Below are 18,848 nucleotides of genomic sequence, written 5' to 3' on the forward strand. Positions count from 1 at the left end.
ACACTCCCTGGTCTCAGTTTCTTCATCTCTAAAATGATGATAATATCTGCTTGTTGTAAGGATTACATTAGATGTACTATCTACCAGTTTCCCACCAAATGTCTGTTTCTTTTTCTTCTTATTCACACTATGGCCCCTTTATTCCCCCCCCGCCCCCACCCCGTATTAAAATGTAATCCTTTCCTTTCTTATTGTTATAGAAATTTCATTGCTTTCTGTATATCTCTTGTGCTTAGTCTTAACTTTTCTGATTTTATCAACCTTCTTATCCTTCTCTGGTTCTACCTACTTTTCTAAAACTTTCTGCCTAATTCTCTCACTGTACAAGTGAACATCTATTTGTACCTCTAACCCCAGTCCATCTAGGTTTTGGTCACAGGCCTACCAGGTTTGCCCCAGATCCTAGATGAAATGCTGAAATTACACATGTGCTGTGTCCCAAAATTAACTTTTAATTCAGCTTGGAATTTCAATTCTATTTTTTAATGGAAGCAATATTATAAATGGTGGTTCTGTCACTAGGCCAAAAGCCCAGAAACTAAAGCATGTTTAACTCATAAGTTAATTGAAAATTTTATACTTATAACAAAGTAAAAGAATATAATGCCATTGCAGTTTTAGTAATAAAATAAAAACAATATAGAATAAGTAGTTATTTACTTTATACATTGTTTGTAGTATGTACTTGATGGAAATTTTGAATGGAGCATTTAAGTGCTTTAGGGATTGCAGTGTTTGTATATTATGGTTATGATGAAATAAATATTCACATTTTAAGGCAATACAAGAAAAATTTAAACATAATATTTTTTCTCTGCCCCTTTGTGTGTGCACTCCCCCCTCCCTCCCCCCTAGTGTGCACTATGCATCTGTATTATGGGTTAACCAGACTTCCCCAAAGGCAGAAATACCTGCTCAACCATGAAGATCGATTTTTCTTCTGGCACCAGTCATGTAACTCCTTGAAAAATAACATTCCTTTCTCAATCCAGTAAGGGGTTGATTACCCATCACACACCTTGTACATGCAGACATCTTTGGTGAACTTTATGTACGATGCCAATATATTATTTCCCTTAAAGATAGTGATTGGTGTAAAACAAACTGGTCAGGTGACCTGGGGAGATACTGGGCTATACCTAATGGAAGTTCTTAGCTTAAATTCTTACTTATGACCTTATAAATGTTACTAGCTGTATTATTTGTATTCTGCCTATTTTACACAATTATTGTTTCTTGCATTACCAACGTGTGGCTGAACCTCAGATACATTTAGTGATGATTAGGAAACCTGAAACAATTGACCAAATATATAGTACTATAAGATCATTGATTGTAATAGTGTTAACTCTAGTTGTGGGAAGAAGCAACAAGAGGGAACCATTTCCTGGACCATAACAGACTAGTAAGACAGATGGTCTGGAGACTTTTGGCAACTGTTAACTGGGCCTAGTTCAGTAATAGCATATTGAGTGGCCTATCAATATCTGGTATTCAGATAATAAAGAATACACTCGTTTTGAAGTTTTATCTTCATGTGAGATGTATGTAGCGCATGGTAAAGGCAGTCGTTATACCGTTTTACTAAGTGCCTGTCTTTCAGGCAAGAAAGAAAACTGTATAAATCTCATCAGGTTTGGTAATATTTCAGTTAGAGAATCAGGAGAACCTCTCTTTTAACCTTTTAAACTAATAGGTCTGTCTTTGTCCTGGGATGACAAAATGCAAGTTATGATATCTTTTATTTCTCTATATTATACTCATGGTAGAATGTGAATATTAAAAACCTATAAACATCATACAAAATATTAAAAACCTGCAAAAATCATACAAAATTTTACATACCTGTAAAAATCATACAAAATCATACAAAATACAAAAATCATACAAGTTTTTCCAGGGCTTGAAGAATGATCTCGTAATATAATAGCTCATATCCACATTCCATAATTTTAGCTTAAATGTTTCCACGTATAACTCTTTATTCCTTTTCATAACTATGCAATCTGTTGGCATAGATTGCCTAATGAATTAATGTATTCATTTGAAAAAGTTTCCTTAAATCATTAACTGGGAAACCGTCATTGGCCATTGTTATGAAAATAGAACTTTACCTTGAGTGGTCAGTATCTGACTAAGGACAAAGTAATTGCTGTTGTCTACTTCTCTCGCTGACCTTGTTTGTTATATTTTCCTAATGAATGACAGGTAGTGGTGTCTTTGTCACTTCCCTTTCCCATCTTATACTTCATGCTCTAATAATTCCCAGTATGCTTTTCCACTTTGCTTTATCCTAAAATCGTAATGTTAGTATTTCCCTGAATTTATTCCAGTTCATCTGTTATATTTTGCAAATGAAGAAACTGAGACAGAGATTAAGTGACCTGATTGATGTTATTCAGCTACTTAATGCATAGCAGAGACTAGAAATAAAGTCTTGTTTCCACTTTCACCTGGCAGGAAGTCAGTGCCAAATAAATATTTGTTAAAGCAAACTAACTCTTCCCACTGTACCATTCTTTGAGTGAGGCACATTTCTGCATTTAATTTTCATAATAACTTAGCCAAGATCACATGGTTAAAATAATTACCTTGATCTTCTCCAGTAAACCTTGTATGGTCCTAAAATCAGGTCTGCCCCTAACGAAAGGACCTGGAAGCCATGTTTGAACAGAAGATTTTCTATTGCTCCATTCCTTAGCAGTTATTTTCTTAAATATTGTTTCCTATCGTAATTAACTATTTTCAGGGTTATGCTTTTCCTCTGAGTCTACAGAGAAATCTTATGCTGCTCTTATGATATAGAATTTTTCAGAAGCTCTTGAATGGTTCATTTGTTCCTTTTGCTTATCTTTAAATAAGAAAAATTCTATCTAGCATCAATGTTTGATGAAAGATAGGGGTATAGAGTTGGACCCAAAGCTATCTACTTGGTAGCTACTGGTGTAATGTGCAGGGCTGGTTAAAGAGTATAGCTCCAGCACAATTTCTGGTGTCTAGCAGGAATTTCTATAGTTTAGCTCTGGTCCAATGTGGGGTTTATAATTTACATGACTATAAAAGGATAATTTGTTCTAGTGATTCTAAGGATGCTTTTATTTTTGTCTATGACCATGTATAGAAAACGCCCATTTCTGTGGAGAATGAACTGCCTTTGAGCTCTTCCCATCTGCAGCCTGTCCACTGTGTGGACTTTACTGCCATATAACATGTCCCTACCCATCTACCTCTAGCCTTGTTAAATACTATGATTTGCAGGTTCTGCATATATGCACAAAGTGAGCTAGACAAGGGTGGGACTGGTTTTCTGTTAGGCAGATGGTAAGAGGCAGATAAACTGGATGAGAGAAGAAAATTGCCTGGGTTAACAATCATGTTTCTTAATTCAGAAGTATTTGGGCTATAGGTAATAGAAATACTGTCTCTTGCAATTGGTTGTTAGCCTCAGTTTTCGGTGTTGCAAATTAAATTGTCACCATGACTAGTTTAATGGGAAGTTGGGAGAAATCATATCAGAGATTTATTCAGGTGATGATATTTAAATCCAGAAGAAACATTTCTTATTTGTTCTTTAAGCTTTCTAGGATGAAGTGGAGCAAAACCTTTTGCTTTTACTGGATTATTTTATTATTTCCCCATCATGCTAATGAAAGCTAACATTTATTATCTTCCTTGTCAGACCTTTGGCTGTATCTAAATTTTATTCAAACAGTTTTGAAAGGAGGGTTTTCGTTTCCTTATTTTTCAGGTAAGGAATGAGACTTAATGACTTGCTTAAAGTTTCACATTTGGTAACTGGTAGAGCTGAGATACAAATCCAGGACAAACTTCACACATCTCATTCTTTATAGTACATATATTTGAGAATGTGGTTAACTGCCTATGAAAGTAAATAGTTGTCTAGAACTTACTATCCTGTGATGTGAAAGCATTTATATTTTAATTAATTACCTTTAAAAATAATGTGCTTTTAATCTTCTTTTTGAGATGGCAGTTCCTGGATTTACCCTTGGTGCCTTCATACTTCTGTTGCTCGTTAGTTCTGTGGCTAATTATCCCAGTGGAAAAGTAACGAAGTCATGCCATGGAATGATTCCTGAACATGGTCGTACTCCACAGTCTGATCCCCCTTGCTACATCTCAGTGAGTCAGATGACATTCAGGCCAGGAGAGCAGATCAAAGGTACTGTGCTGGTATTAACAATTTACATTTTGAATTTCACTTTTTTACTGTAAATTGAATCTTTATTACTGTTGGATTTATACAGTTTCAGTTAATCTGTTCATCTGCTTTTATAAGATACCATGATCTTATACTTCTCATTTTTGTGTTTAACTACTACAGATGATTATATTACTTAAGTAGTATATTTACTATCCATTCAGAATAGGTGTTTTTTTTTTTGGGACACACCACATGGCCTGCGGGCTCTTAGTTCCCCGACCAGCGATGAACCCGGCCCTGGCAGTGAAAGCACCAAGTCTAATCACTGGACTGCCAGGGAATTCCCCAGAATAGGTTTGAAAATATGTTTTTGTCATTATTTAATATATCTTCATTAACAGTACTATTTACTCAATAGAAATACATAAAATAAAGCTTATTTTATCTGGCTTAAGATGTTAAACCCTTATCCTTCTTGACATAGTATAATCTCTTGTGTTTCCCTAATTCTGGCAAAAGGTAGGCTGAAACTTAATAGTCTATTAAGGATGTATCTATAAAAGCATTTTACAAATTTTATTTTCTGCAACTTTAGAAATGCAGAATATTAATAGATACGCTCTAGCAAAAAGGGTATATGGAAAAATAAATTTGGAACACTCTGTTATATATATTATATTTCTTAGAGTTTCATACTGCACAGTAGAATGTTAAAGGGCCTGAGACGTTTGCAGTAAAGACAAAAGTATTTACTTTCAACCAGCATTTTTCAAACTACTTTGGCCTCATGGACCACACTCTGACCATAACCTACCTTTTCTTCCCTGTGGAATGGCTATTACATCTCATGGAATAATGTCCTGTGGAACACGGTTTAGAATTTCTTTGACTATAGGATGATCTCTACTGTTTTCTCTCCTGGAGTAGCTTTCTATATATACACCTGATTTGGTGATGTACCTCCTTTAAACAGTGTTTTTTGGGGGATGTTGCTAAACTCTTAACTTATCTTTTTGTTTGTTTCTTAGTTACTTTGTCAGGGCCACCATTTAAAGGCTTTCTCTTAGAAGCACGTGATGAGAATTTGACTGGCCCTCCTATTGGCTCCTTCACATTGATTGACAGTCAAGTGTCACAGCTTCTGACCTGTGAAGATATACAGGTTTGTGTTTAGTTTGAAACTGATTTCTGTCAGTTTCCATGGGTCTTTTCACTACAAGGTGGTGTTTGCAAGATAAACAATGACCCATGCATTGCAGACATCTGAGTACATTCATGTTGATCAGACTTTCTCCCTAATTTTTCTACTGGCAAGATATTTTTTTTTTTTTTTTTTTTTGTGGTATGCGGGCCTCTCACTGTTGTGGCCTCTCCCGTTGCGGAGCACAGGCTCCGGACGCGCAGGCTCAGCGGCCATGACTCACAGGCCCAGTCGCTCCGCGGCATGTGGGATCTTCCCGGACCGGGGCATGAACCCATGTCCCCTGCATTGGCAGGCGGACTCTCAACCACTGTGCCACCAGGGAAGCCCCTGGCAAGATATTTTTATACAACATCCTAGAAAAGGTAGGGTTGTAGCTTGAAGAGTTTATGGCTTTTGATATTTTATATAGTATAGACTCCTATTATATTGAATTTCGAAAGATGTTAATATTGAAGATAGAGTTCTAGAGTGGAACAGAGGTCTAATTTTTGTAATTAATTAATTTAATGAACATTTATTATACCAGGAACTTTCCTGCATGGATTGTGGTGATGGACAGGACTTGTTCTTTGAAGAGCTCATAGCCTTACACATAAGTAAAGCATATGGGCATATGCTGTATGGCACATAAGTAGAACGTATGGATATAGGACAGACACATAAATGGAATAGTATGATGACTTAGATTAGAACCATACACAGGGTGGGTGAGAAGCATAGCAGAGGTGCTGCACACAGGCTGGAGGGAATTGAGAGAGTGGAGATTATCTCAGCTAGACCTCAAAGAATGCGTAGGAATTTGCCAGGTGAAAGAATGTGGGAAACAAGATTGTTCAAGAGAAAGGAATTACTAAAATATAATATTGCATATTTGGAGGCAGGAATTTTTTCTTTTGATGAATCTTATGCATTCTGTTTGCATCTATTGATAAAAAAATAAACTTACAGTATAAATGAAATAATGAGCAGGCTTTATATAACATCAACACACAGTATTCATAACTCTCTTCAGTTCTTAAACTTCTGCTGACTCTAGTTTGTTCATAGAGCCAGCTGCTAATTTGGTGTCAATCAATCAACATGTATTTATTGAGCACCTGAGTCCCTGTTCTAAATAAAAGTCTACCACAATGCCAAGGTCATGCAATGGTAAATTACTTTGCAAAATGGCTGAAGATCCAGCTATGTTGAGCTATTGAGTGTCTGAATGGTAGTTCTTTTCCATTTTATTTCAGGGATCAGCTGTGAGTCACACAAGTCCATCCAATAAAAGAGAAATTAAAGTCTATTGGAATGCTCCAAGCAGTGCCCCAAACCACATAAAGTTTCTGTGAGTAGAAGAGTTTACAACTCAGTAACTAGTATAATTGAAATAATGATAGTCTGTGTCTTTTTTTATACCTATTGGACATTCACCTGTATGGCAGCGGTGTGGTGTAGTAATGACACCACCTTACTGACGTAAGTGGCTGTTTTGCTTTTTTGTTTGTTTTTTTTTCAGCATATATACTGAGCACTTAGCACAGGACCAAGGACCTAATGGACACTTAATAGACATTTGTTGAGTGAATGAAGTGTTGTAGTGCCTTCACACTAATGAGAGCCATCAATTAATACTTGAGTCTATAGGGTATATGGACTAATACTTTTTTATAGATTTGTTCCTGTATTAGTATGAGAATATGAAAAGAAGCAGTCCTGAAATTTGGATGACTTTTTTTTTGCAGTGTCACAACTTGCAGATTAGATTGTCAAAAAAGTAAGATCATGTGTGCTCCTCAGAATTATGAAATTCAGTAGAATTAGAATAGTACTTCTCTCTTAATCTTACATGCAAGGGGGAAATGGAATGTCATAAAGCCATACAATGATTCCTGAGTGGTGTTATAGACATATTTTAAAGGGAGAATTGCTTTCCTGGCCTGGCACTATTTTCTGCTTCACTTTGTGCACAGGTCACCGGCACACAGTAATGCAGCTTTGCACCTGTGTGTTGAGTGGAATGTGAGAAAGGGAATATGACCCCAGTAAGAACTGATGGTTGCTTATGCAGCCTCTATATAGCTTTTTGCTGTAGCTGCCTGTTACACGTGGCTTTTAGAATAATTTGACCACTATGAAAAGTGTAGTAGTAGTGGTATGTTCTCTTATGTCAGGAGTGGAAATCTGTGCACTTTAGTCCCGGGGTCTGACATTCCTGGTTGCTGTGAATATGCCCAGAGAACAGACAAGTAAGAGAAGAGAGAGAGAGAGAGAGTAATTAAAATTCATTTGGTGGTGAAGTGGAAGAGAGTCATTAGAGATTTGCCTCACACGAAATTCTGTCAGGTATTACAGGCATCCTTGTTTTATTGTGCTTTGCATTATTTGGCTTCACAGATACTGTCTTTTTACAAATTGATTTGTGGCAACCCTGCATTGAGTGGGTCTGTGGGCACCATTTTTCCAACAGCATTTGCTCACCTTGTGTCTCTGTGCCACAGTTTGGTAATTGCTGTAATAGTTCAAACTTTTTATCATTATATTTGTTATGGTGATCTGTGATCAGTGATCTTTGATGTTACTACTATAATTTGCTGAAGGCTCAGATGATGGTTAGTAGTTTTTAGCAATAACGTATTTTAAAATTAAGGTATATTCATTGTTTTTTTTTAGATATAGTGCTATTGCACACTTAATAGACTACAGTATAGTGTAAACATAACTTTTATATGCACTGGGAACCCCCCAAATTCTGTTACTCACTTTATTGTGATATTCGCTTTATTGTGGTGGTCTGGAACCGAACCTGCAATATCTCCAAGGTATACCTGTATTAAGTGGTATGTCCCTAGTTCATTACTCTTTTTTTTTCGATTTGATTATGGTGGGCCACAATCATGGTTCTGTCTAATCTCACTCTCGCTGGTACTGCATTTCAGAGCCACAGTTGTTGAGAAGTACAATATCTACTGGGTGATGATTCCTGGTCCTATAATTTCACAACCAAACGTCCTTCCTTTTACAACACCTAAAGCTACCATAGCACCTATGCCAACATTACCTCCAGTCTCCCATTTAACGAAATCAGTAAGTAACATTTTTATGGTTTCACCAAATGCAATCTAAAGGAACAGCTTCCTTAGAAATTGTGGTTCTGTGCTTGGCAACGTGTGTAGAGAAGTAGCTGTCCTGGGTTGTGGTAGCAAGTTTTTGAATTCCCTTCAGGAAATCAGGAGGAAGTCTTCATTGTAACTTTATGATTTATAGGTTAGAATAAGAGGAGTGTAAGACCCTGCATGTTCAAAATGTGGTTATGACATTCACATGTAGTCTGTACTAGCGGTGGAGATGTTTTCATTTGAAAGTGAATCTGAAGCAGCAGCTTTCTTCCATTCTTTTTTTTTTTTAAAAAAAACCAAAAAAACACAGCCAAATATCACACATGGAGAGGGAACTTCAAGCTTAAGCTAAATTTAGACAAGATTTGGAGGAGAATCTTGAAATGGTGATATCACTCTTCAATCTTATTTGATTAAGGCCAATGAGTACTGGGGAATTCTGTGTGTTGAACCACAGAAACTCTTTTGCAAGCTTATCAGCTAGAATTCCATTTAAGCCCTGTGATTCAAAAGAATTACTGTTAAAAAAACATACCTTAGAAAGGGTGATGCATATTAGAAACATTAGAAAGGTTTTACTGAAAGCAATTCTGATAAATTATACTTATCAATTCAGAAGTAAATATAATGAAAAATGTCGTAAAGTAGGTTATTACAGTTGCAAGAACAAATTTGGGCCTGAATCCTGATTTGTCTAATTTCTGTTTGACTTTGGAAAAATTACTTAATTCCTAAAGTCTCAGTCTCTTCACCTGTAAAATGAGAAATAATATCTAGCTCTTACATAGTATTACTATGAGAACTAATTTCTAAGGGCTTTGTACTTAATAGATATTCAGTAAATATTAGTTCATTTTTTTCTCTTCCTTCCCTTTCTTGTCTTTTTATAACTCTTTTTTTTTTTGCGGTACGCGGGCCTTTCACTGTCATGGCCTCTCCCGTTGCGGAGCACAGGCTCCGGACGCGCGGGCTCAGCGGCCATGGCCCACGGGCCCAGCCGCTCCGCGGCATGTGGGATCTTCCCGGACCAGGGCACGAACCTGTGTCCCCTGCATTGGCAGGCGGACTCTCAACCACTGCGCCACCAGGGAAGCCCTGTAACTCTTTGTTTCTTCATACTATATAAAGCTCTTGTACTCCAGTACAGTGTCTCATTTTGTTTTCCTTCTTTTCTACATTATGCAATATATGATGAGCCATTTGATTACATTATTATGAACTTTTGTTTGACCAAACAATTCGATCTATTATTTGCGCTAGTTCTCAGTTCATTTAGTGTTAATGTTTATTTATTTAAAAGCTGCTTTAGGCGAGTCCACAGTCAGTTTGGACCTGAGCTTCCCAGTAGGAATCTGTTGACAGGATTATTATCTTTCCATAAATTCATATAAAAGGCTTTAGTGCTTGTTGGAGCTTTTGATTGTATCTCTGCACCAAGGTTATAATCTCTAATTATAGAGAGGTTCATTCAGAGTCACAGGATGATGGCATTTGTAGAGAACTAGGAGAGACCTCAGGGTCACTGCTGCATAGTTAAAGGTAAAGAGACCCTGAGAGAATAAGTTCTTTAGCAAACGTGATGGAGTAAAGGGGAGAGCAGAGATCAAAACCCATGGTTCCTAGCTCCTCGTGGCTTGTTCTCTCCACTCGACTAGGATTTCTCTTTAAGTTCCTGTGAAATAAATAAGGAAAAAAATAAAACAGCTTCTGCCTGGTTTCTGTTAATATTTGGCCTTTGACCCCAGTTCCTGATACAGAGCTGTTAAATCCCTTGGAATTTCCTGGATGATGGGAGCATCTTTTGTTCTAATGAGGTGACTCTTGGTGGGCTCCCGTATGGGGGCTGGTCCCCAAAAAGACCAAGCCATGATTAGAAGCTTGCAGCTTTCAGGCCCCCTCCCCCCATTCTCCAGAAAAGGGAGAGAGGCTGATTGAGCTAAACATCCATCATGTCCACGTGATGGAGCCTCCATAATGATTCCAGAAATATGGGTTTCAGAGAGCTCCTGGGTTCCTGAGGAGGTGCTGGGAAGGTGGTGCCTCAGAAGTTCTGTGCCCCTTCCTACATACCTTGCTTTACGCATCTCTTCCATCTTGCTGTTCCTGGGTTATCTTTTTATCAATGTAATAAACTGGTAATCTACTAAGTAAACTATTTTCCTGAGTTCTGTGAGCCATCTTAGTAAATTATCCAACTTGAGGATTAGGTGCTGGAAACCTCCAATTTATGGCCGACCATTCAGAAGTACAGGTGACAACCTGGGACTTGTGGTTGGCATCTGTGATTGGCATCTGAAGTGGGTGCAGTCTTGTGGGACTGAGCCCTTCACTTGTGGGATCTGACACTAACTTCAGGTAGATAGTGTCAGAACAGAATTGAATTGTAGGACACACAGCTGATGTCTCCAAAGAATTGCAGAATTGCTTAGTGTGGGAAATAGCCGCACCCACTTGGTGGCCAGAAGTATTGGTAGAGTAGAAGGAGAAATGAGAGTTTTTCTGTACAGTTCCCATTAAATCTAGTTACTTAAAGTAATGTTTAGCTCTCTTTTGAAATGTCGTGTCACAGCTCATTCTAACACAAGATAACTGCTTGTTTGCCCTGTCATATTGTAGAGCTGACATTTTTCAATACTCTTTCTTATTTGCCACACCAAGAAGCTCTGAATTAAATCATTGTTCTTTCTTATTTGCCACACCAAGAAGCTCTGAATTAAATCATTGTTCTTTCTTATTTGCCACACCAAGAAGCTCTGAATTAAATCATTGTTCTTACTATTATTTGGAGTGGTGGTATATATAGGAGTAAACTTTTTTTTTTTTTTTTGCGGTACGCGGGCCTCTCACTGTTGTGGCCTCTCCCATTGCGGAGCACAGGCTCCGGACGCGCTGGCTCACCAGCCATGGCTCACGGGCCCAGTCGCTCCGTGGCACGTGGGATCTTCCCGGACTGGGGCACCAACCCCTGCCCCCTGCATCGGCAGGCGGACTCTCAACCACTGTTGCACCAGGGAAGCCCAGGAGTAACCATTTTTTCTTACATTATCTTAATGTCAAATTTGAACCTGAATTCTAGAAGCAGAGTCCAGGATCTAAATATAAAACTTGCTAAGGGTTTGCTTTTAAAAATTCCATCTCTGAAAACTAGAGGATACCCTTTAGGCAAGAATGTCAATGCAGATGTAAATATTCCCTAAGAAATTCTCAAAATTTACCAGAAACTTTGCTCCAGAACATAATTAACATGAAGTATTTTGTGTATTAAAGGGATTTTAATACTCATGCATAATTACAGTCCAATTAATGTTGTGTCTTCTAAAGTTTAATTAAAATTAATTAAGTTTAAAAGTTCACAGCCTAACTACTGCTTTGATAATTTCTAATTTGGGATGTGTCTTTGTTCCCTTGTTTGAATCCTTATTATGAAAACGTATTCTTATTAAAACCCATACTTCAAAGTAGTAGCTCTTCTGTCATTGGAAATGAACTGCCTGTTTGATAATTGACTTTCTCCCCCTGTCATTTTTCTAGTTCAATGCTTCAGATTGTGGGAACAAGAAGTTCTGTATTAGGAGTCCTTTGAACTGTGACCCGGAGAAAGAGCTTGCCTGTGTCTTCTTGTCCTTCACACGAGATGCCAAGTCAGTGATGGTTGAAATGAGCGGTCCCAGTAAAGGCTATTTATCCTTTGCATTTTCTCACGACCAATGGATGGTTTGTACCTTTCACTTACATAAGTGATAATGAAATGAGAGTCACTGGGGTGAGCTCTCATCAATAGCAGTTTAGCTGTTTGTTCCAGAGTCAAATTATCATACTTAAGGGAGGAATGGAAAGGGAGGGCAGAGAAACTAACTTAGATTCTAAGTTTAAGCAGCTTTGAGTTGGGCAATTACATACCTCTAAGAACAAGGCTGTCCTGAGGGAAGTTAGGACATTAGGAAAGTTAGTTGGATTTTCAGTGGATTTGCCACTTTATCTGTCTACCTCTGTCTGTCTATCTCTGTGATAAACAGGAAGTGCAGTTAAGAAAAAGTTGCTCTGCATACAATCTCATGTTGTTTGTGATGTTTTTCAACTCCTAGTTTTCTCAAGTGGCCAGCAACGACAGCATGGGGTGCTCATCTTCTTGCCCCCCACCATCGGCACATTTCCCAAACAGAAAATTAAACCTGGCATGTCCAGGCATAAATGGATTCTTTACCAGGTCTACAGAAGGCAGCATTTATTTTCACCTGATTCTCCCTCTCCTTGGGTAGTGCTGAATGGATTAAAAGATTCTGTAGGTGGCAGCCTTGTGCTGTGGTGTGGAAGAGCAGAGTTCTGCATTAGCGTTCTGATTTCCCAGGGAGAGGGAAGAAGGGTGTAAAGGCCAGGACATGTGACAGTCCCGTTCCAGCAGAGCTGGCTGTGGAGGGGGATGACTACAAATGGAGAAGGCTTTTTACTTCCACATTAGCAAATGCAAGGCGTCTTTTCTTGAGAGTTTTCATCCTGTCAGGTTTTAAACTTAACATCACTTTTTAAGGAAATCATTATTTCAATAAAAGAGAAAAGGAACTCTGAGAATCTGTGATAGAAGAACAAATATTTTCCTTCAAAGTGCACTCTAATCATGGTGGTCCTTGTTACGCTGGCTGCAAATATTGCAGGGAGCCAGGTGTAACTTTTTTAGGGGGATGTCATTGTAATATACGATATGACCTGTATATTTTACTATATAGTTCCAGAATGCGCTCATTATCTTTTTTCATTCAATGAAGGGTATACCTTAAACCTATGAGATAGAAGACATGTCATCGACTTCTAAAAAGAGCATATAAATTATGACTCTTTCCTTTTTAAAGTTGATTTTATTGGAAATTTTATACTTGTTCAAATGATGTTGCAGTTGTTCAAAACATTTTGCCCATTTCCGTTTTGTAATTACCATCAGACCTACAGCATATCCTTTTGGGTATTCTCAATTCTGGCAAAAATGAACCTTATGCCTAAGGTGCATAAGGGGGCTGGGTTAAAAATAAAATATGACTGTAAAGCAATAAGGAAAGTTGGTGGCTTGTTGTGTGAATGGAACTGGCTCTGAAGGAAACTCTGAAGATGAATCCAACAAGGGTTAACAATGGTAGCCTTGTTGGAATAAGTGTGTAGCTTCATTATGGTGCATGTCTAAGGTAGGGTACACATTTAGATAGGTGTTCTAGTCACTTCATTAAAAATATTCTAGTCACTTTGTAGCCAAACTTCATGCAAAAGTATACTAACACATTTCCTTTTCTGGTCACATAAAATCTGTCAGCCAGAGGAAAAGACAGTATTGTTGCAGTGAGTGTTGTGATGAGGTGCCTGCAAGTAGACCAGTTATTTCTAAGTTGTAGGCATAGATGATACAAAAACCTTTATCTCTAATTCAAGATATATTTATCTTACTTAGAAATCTTATGTTTCTAGTATAGTACTCATCAACAGTGTTTATAAAAAAGACTTAATTATGCAGGTGCAGTTGATTTACAGAGAAACCCTATTTGATGATTAAAATTATCTGTACACCTGTTTGCCTAAATTGGGGGGAAAATAAATCATCGTCAAAAATATTTTTGAAGTGGTTGTTTCTATTTTTGATTATTTTAAAAATCTTAGGATATTTTTATGACCTGCTATTTCTTATCAGTATGTAATGTAAATTTAAATACTGAAGGTATCTGATGTTATGAATACTGACTAGATAACCTAAATTATAGCTTTTTCAGTTTGGTTTATAAATTAATGATAGCAGTTGTTTTGGTATTAGAGCTCATCACTAAAATTGGTGAAAGTACAACTACCCATATTTTTGCTAACAGTGACTTGCTAATATCTGAATTTTAACTGAAATTCAAAGTATACACCTTTTCCTCATCTCAGAAATTTTGCTATATGAGATAGAGTATTCAAGTATATACACTATATTAGCTTCCGTTCTCTGCGTTCCCCTGCCCAGTGTTGTCTTATTCTATACATAATTTCTCAACACTCAAATTCCAGAACGTTCCCAATCCTGACCTCTCTTGTGTGTGTCCAGATTGGAATTTCCAGCTGCTGGGTGGTCTCTTCCAGCTGAGTACTCTGGACAATACAGACCATCATCTGTAAAACTGAATTTATTATCTACCCTCCTGCTGTCCTTTTGTGTTTCCCATTCTTGATGATCAACAACAATAGTAAAAAAAGCAACTACTATTATCGATTTCTTTCTTCTTTTCAGATACTGTCTGGGGCAATTTAGGGACTATCTCATTCATTGCTGCCACCAACTTCTCTGGTGTTCAAGGAAACTTCGTTTGTGATTTAGATTCTTCTTTTTTATTTACCTTTCAGGTGCTTCTTTCTCTCATGCACCCCAACTTTTTGTTTTGAAAAGCCTTAAACCTACATGAAAGTTGAGAGACTAGTACAATGAACACCAGTAAGCCCTTCACCTACATTTGTTGTTTTTTCTCTCTGTGTGTGTGTGTGTGTGTATGTGTAGATTGACTTATTCACTGTATATTAACACGCATTTCTTTTCCCTGAACTATTTGAAAATTAAGTTGCAGATATCATGACATTTTAAGTCTAGGTTGCAGCATGTGTTTCCTAAGAAGGATATTCTCCTACAATTATCTATAAGATCACTATCAAAATATATGATAATTTTATGCAATAGAGCCTATATTCAAATTTCCCCAATTATCCCAGTAAAGTCATATGTATATGTATATTTTAAAAATTTCTGATACAGACTAATCAGTTATCACTCAATGCATTTTATTGGTATATCTCTTTAATCTCCTTTACTTTAGAACTGTTACCCTACCTTTTTTCTTTTAGGCCAGTTGTTTTGTAGAGTGTCCCACAATTTTTACAATAGACTCAGGTTAATATGGTTTTTGACCACATTTAAGATAATCTCAACCCTAACCCCAAAAGCCTTTAGTAGGTAAGGTGAAACTTTAGTAGTTACAGGAAAGAGTTTTTTTCTTTAGCATAGTTTCAAAACTCTTCAAAGTCCATTTCTGGCCTTACCCTGTATATGTTTTAGCTCACAAAACTACCTGTTTCCTAAAGTTTCCCTATATTTTTTATATTTCTGTATCTTTGGTCCTAGAAGTTCCTCAGTTTGAAAAACTTTTCTCTTAATCGCAGCTCTACCTTATCCACATATATTTTTTATTCTCTAAGGCCTAGTTAATGCTATCTTGTCTGATAAACCTTTTCAATCCTTTGGCCCTACCTAATTTGTCTTTCCATAGTACTGTGTTTAAATCTCTGTTTTATCGTATTTCATGTACTATTTTAACTGTCTCCTCTATTAAAACATAGTCTTTGATTGTAAGAACTATGTTGTCATCTTTATTTCCTCCACATGATATTTTCTCATAGAGTGCATTCTAAATGCTGGAATGAGAGGAACAAACGGGGGTAAGAGGTTCTGTCCAATTCAGGGATTTGGTTGAAGCTCCTCATGTGTGTCCTTTCATGTTCCAAATTTGGGATTTCTAGCTGCCTGGAGCCTAAGGTTGTCGTAGCACCTTATCTTACCCTCATTGTAGAGTAGTGAGAATTGAGAGTTTCCTCTTCTCCATCCCTGTCATCCTCTCCAGTATTTGGGAAGTCTGCCTTAATGACTCAGTTGACTTCTTATCATCACTTTGCCTCAAAATCAACCATTCTGTTATATTAAATTTTGTTTTAAATAACAAGAAAATTCCTATACCTCACTGATGCTAAACATTCTAGAAAACACACATTGTTTGTTTAAATCAGAGATCAGCCAACTTTTTCTGCAGAGGTCCAGATAGCAACCACTTGGGAATTTGTGGGCCATATGGTCTCTGTTGCAGCTACTCAGTTCTGGTGTGATAGCGCTAAAGCAGCTGTAGATTATCTGTAAGTTGGTGGCTGTATCCCAATAAAACTTTATTTATAAACACTGAAATTTGGATTTAATATATTTTTACTTGTCATGAAATATTATTCTCTTAATTAAAAAAAACACATTTAGATATGTAAGCACCATCCTCAGCCTGTGGCCTGTACAAAAACAGGCATCAGGCTGAAGTTGGTCTGTGAGCTGTAGTGTGTAGCGGTTTAAATTATGACAACTACAAGTTTCTTATCTTGAGTTGCACTAATTCTGATTTGAATATAAGATGTGTAACAGGGAATAATTTCTTTGCTAAGGTTATGTACTTGAGACTGGAACTTTTAAAACTGGAACTTTAAAAAATAAATTTAAAACGTGTTAGAATATCATATTGGTATTCATAGCAAAATTTAAATCATAACTGGTTAGTCTTGGATCTTGTTTAAGGAGTTTAGTGACTAAAGCACATAAAAGACCTTGTTAGATAGTTTATGGAGAGCAGTTTAGAATAGATGAAAGAACCAAAACTATACGCAAGAATTTAAAATCCAGATTATTCTTTTGTACCGTGACTTAAATGTGCTTTAAAGATGCAGTCTGCCCTCCGATAGTCACTTTAAATAAGATTTAATTTTCAGAGCTAAGGAATGTTGGAGATTAAAGGATAGATAAAAATTAGAGTGACAAAGAATGCCCCCTTGAGCTCAGATACTGTGGTCTCAATATGCAGTAGTAAATCTATTCAGTGTGTACAATATTAACAATATTTGATTATAGTACCTTACATCTTAAAAGTTACCCCCCCAAATCCAATAGAATGCAGTGCACTTACAGTTATGAAAATTGTAGGACACATTTATTTACAAATAAATATCCAGAGCAATGTTTATGAAAAGTTCAGTGAAAAAGGTAACAAAACTTTATATTTTCCCATTTGGGGAGAAAAATAGGTTATAAATACAAATAGGTTTGGATGAATATATACAAAAGCATTAACAGTGGTGTTCAATTGATGATGGGTTATGGGCATATAACCATGTTATATGTCTATTTTAATACACTGAAATTTTATTGCTTTTGCATGATAACAATCATTTTTAATTAATATATCAGACAGCCAATTCTTTAGAATTTGTGGTATTGTTTTAAGATTGAGTCAGTAAATTATGTTTTAAAAGCATCAAATACTATTTGATAACATTAGGGACTTTTTTTTTTTTTTGGATGTGTCGGGTCTTCGTTGTGGCTTGAAGGCTTCTCTCTGTAGTTGCAGCGTGTGGGCTTCTCTCTAGTTATGGCATGAGGGTTTTCTTTCTGTAGTTGTGGCGTGCGGGCTCCAGAGCACGTGGACTCTCTCGTTGAGGTGCACAAGTTCAGTAGTTGTGGCGCGCGGGCTTAGTTGCCCTGTGGCATGTGAGATCTTAGTTCCCTGACGAGGGATTGAACCCACATCCCCTGCATTGGAAGCCGGATTCTTTACCACTGGACCACCAGGGAAGCCCCAGGGACTTTTCTTTTTTAAAGAAATGAAATTCCCTTGAACTTTTTCTCACTTGCAATTGTTTTTCAGGGTGATGATGATGCTTATGTGTGTATTCTTGAAGATCAGACTGTGCACATACAACCTTCCCATCTGACAGGGCGAAGTCACCCTGTAATGGACTCCAGGGTAGGTGTGAAAATTCTGAGAATCTCCATCTGGCCGGTCCACCTTCTGGCTATATGGCTGACAGTGGCATGGCTATGCTGCAAGATAGCTTCCAAACCTGCAGTTAGCAGCAGAGACCAAGCAGGGGCCTGGCAACAGGGTTCCTCTCTTACTATAATCTGGGAGAAGCCTTTCTGCGTTTTATTTTTAACATATATATATATGTAAATTGTATATATTTAAGGTGTACAACATGATGTTTTGATATCCTTCTACATAGTGAAATGATTACTAGAGTCAAGCTAATAAATGTATCCATTGCCTCACATAGTTACTTTTTCTTTGTGATAAGAGCACCTGAAATCTACTCTCTTAGCAAATTTCCAGTATATAGTACAGTATTAACTACAGATACTGTGCCCTTTTTCTATGCTTTAGAAAGCATAAGAAAAGTTTCTCTTTGAGGAAAAGATGAATTCTTGCTTGTGTTACTTAAATCCTTTTATTAATGCATCTTACAAAAAATATTTTATGGTTTATTAAGAGGGTCATCAGCCCCATTTCCAAAACTTACAGACAGATTTTTAAGAGGCTTATGTAAGTGACACAGAATTTCTTGATTGGTGAGAAAGAGGTGCACATATGGTAGGTACTGGTTCAGTGCCTTGGGCAATCGTCTTAAGTGCCCGTTGTTGGCACCTGTGCCAAATATGGCCTATTTCTGGTAGAGAAGTGTCATTTTCACATGGCAACTGACAAGCAAATGAGCTCTGATGGAGCAGTAGCTATCATCTAATGACATGTTTTGTTCTCTGCATAGCTTTCTCATGGGGTTGGAACTTCTC

At 37.2% G+C, this 18,848-nt stretch overlaps 1 protein-coding gene across 6 annotated transcripts in view; it reads left to right on the forward strand.

The window, feature by feature from the left end:
* Positions 1-18,848, forward strand: part of FRRS1 (ferric chelate reductase 1) — a 54,475-nt gene that overhangs the window by 12,832 nt on the left and 22,795 nt on the right. For all 6 annotated transcript variants that reach the window (XM_033433549.2, XM_004263071.3, XM_033433539.2 and 3 more), the window contains exons 2-7: positions 3,988-4,183; positions 5,194-5,327; positions 6,605-6,699; positions 8,291-8,438; positions 12,002-12,184; positions 17,926-18,024. In XM_033433549.2, coding sequence (XP_033289440.2) covers positions 3,988-4,183; positions 5,194-5,327; positions 6,605-6,699; positions 8,291-8,438; positions 12,002-12,184; positions 17,926-18,024 — 855 coding nt within the window. The remainder of the gene's footprint in view (positions 1-3,987; positions 4,184-5,193; positions 5,328-6,604; positions 6,700-8,290; positions 8,439-12,001; positions 12,185-17,925; positions 18,025-18,848) is intronic.

This window comes from Orcinus orca, chromosome 1 (genome assembly GCF_937001465.1).
Source record: "Orcinus orca chromosome 1, mOrcOrc1.1, whole genome shotgun sequence".
Lineage (NCBI taxonomy): Eukaryota > Metazoa > Chordata > Mammalia > Artiodactyla > Delphinidae > Orcinus > Orcinus orca.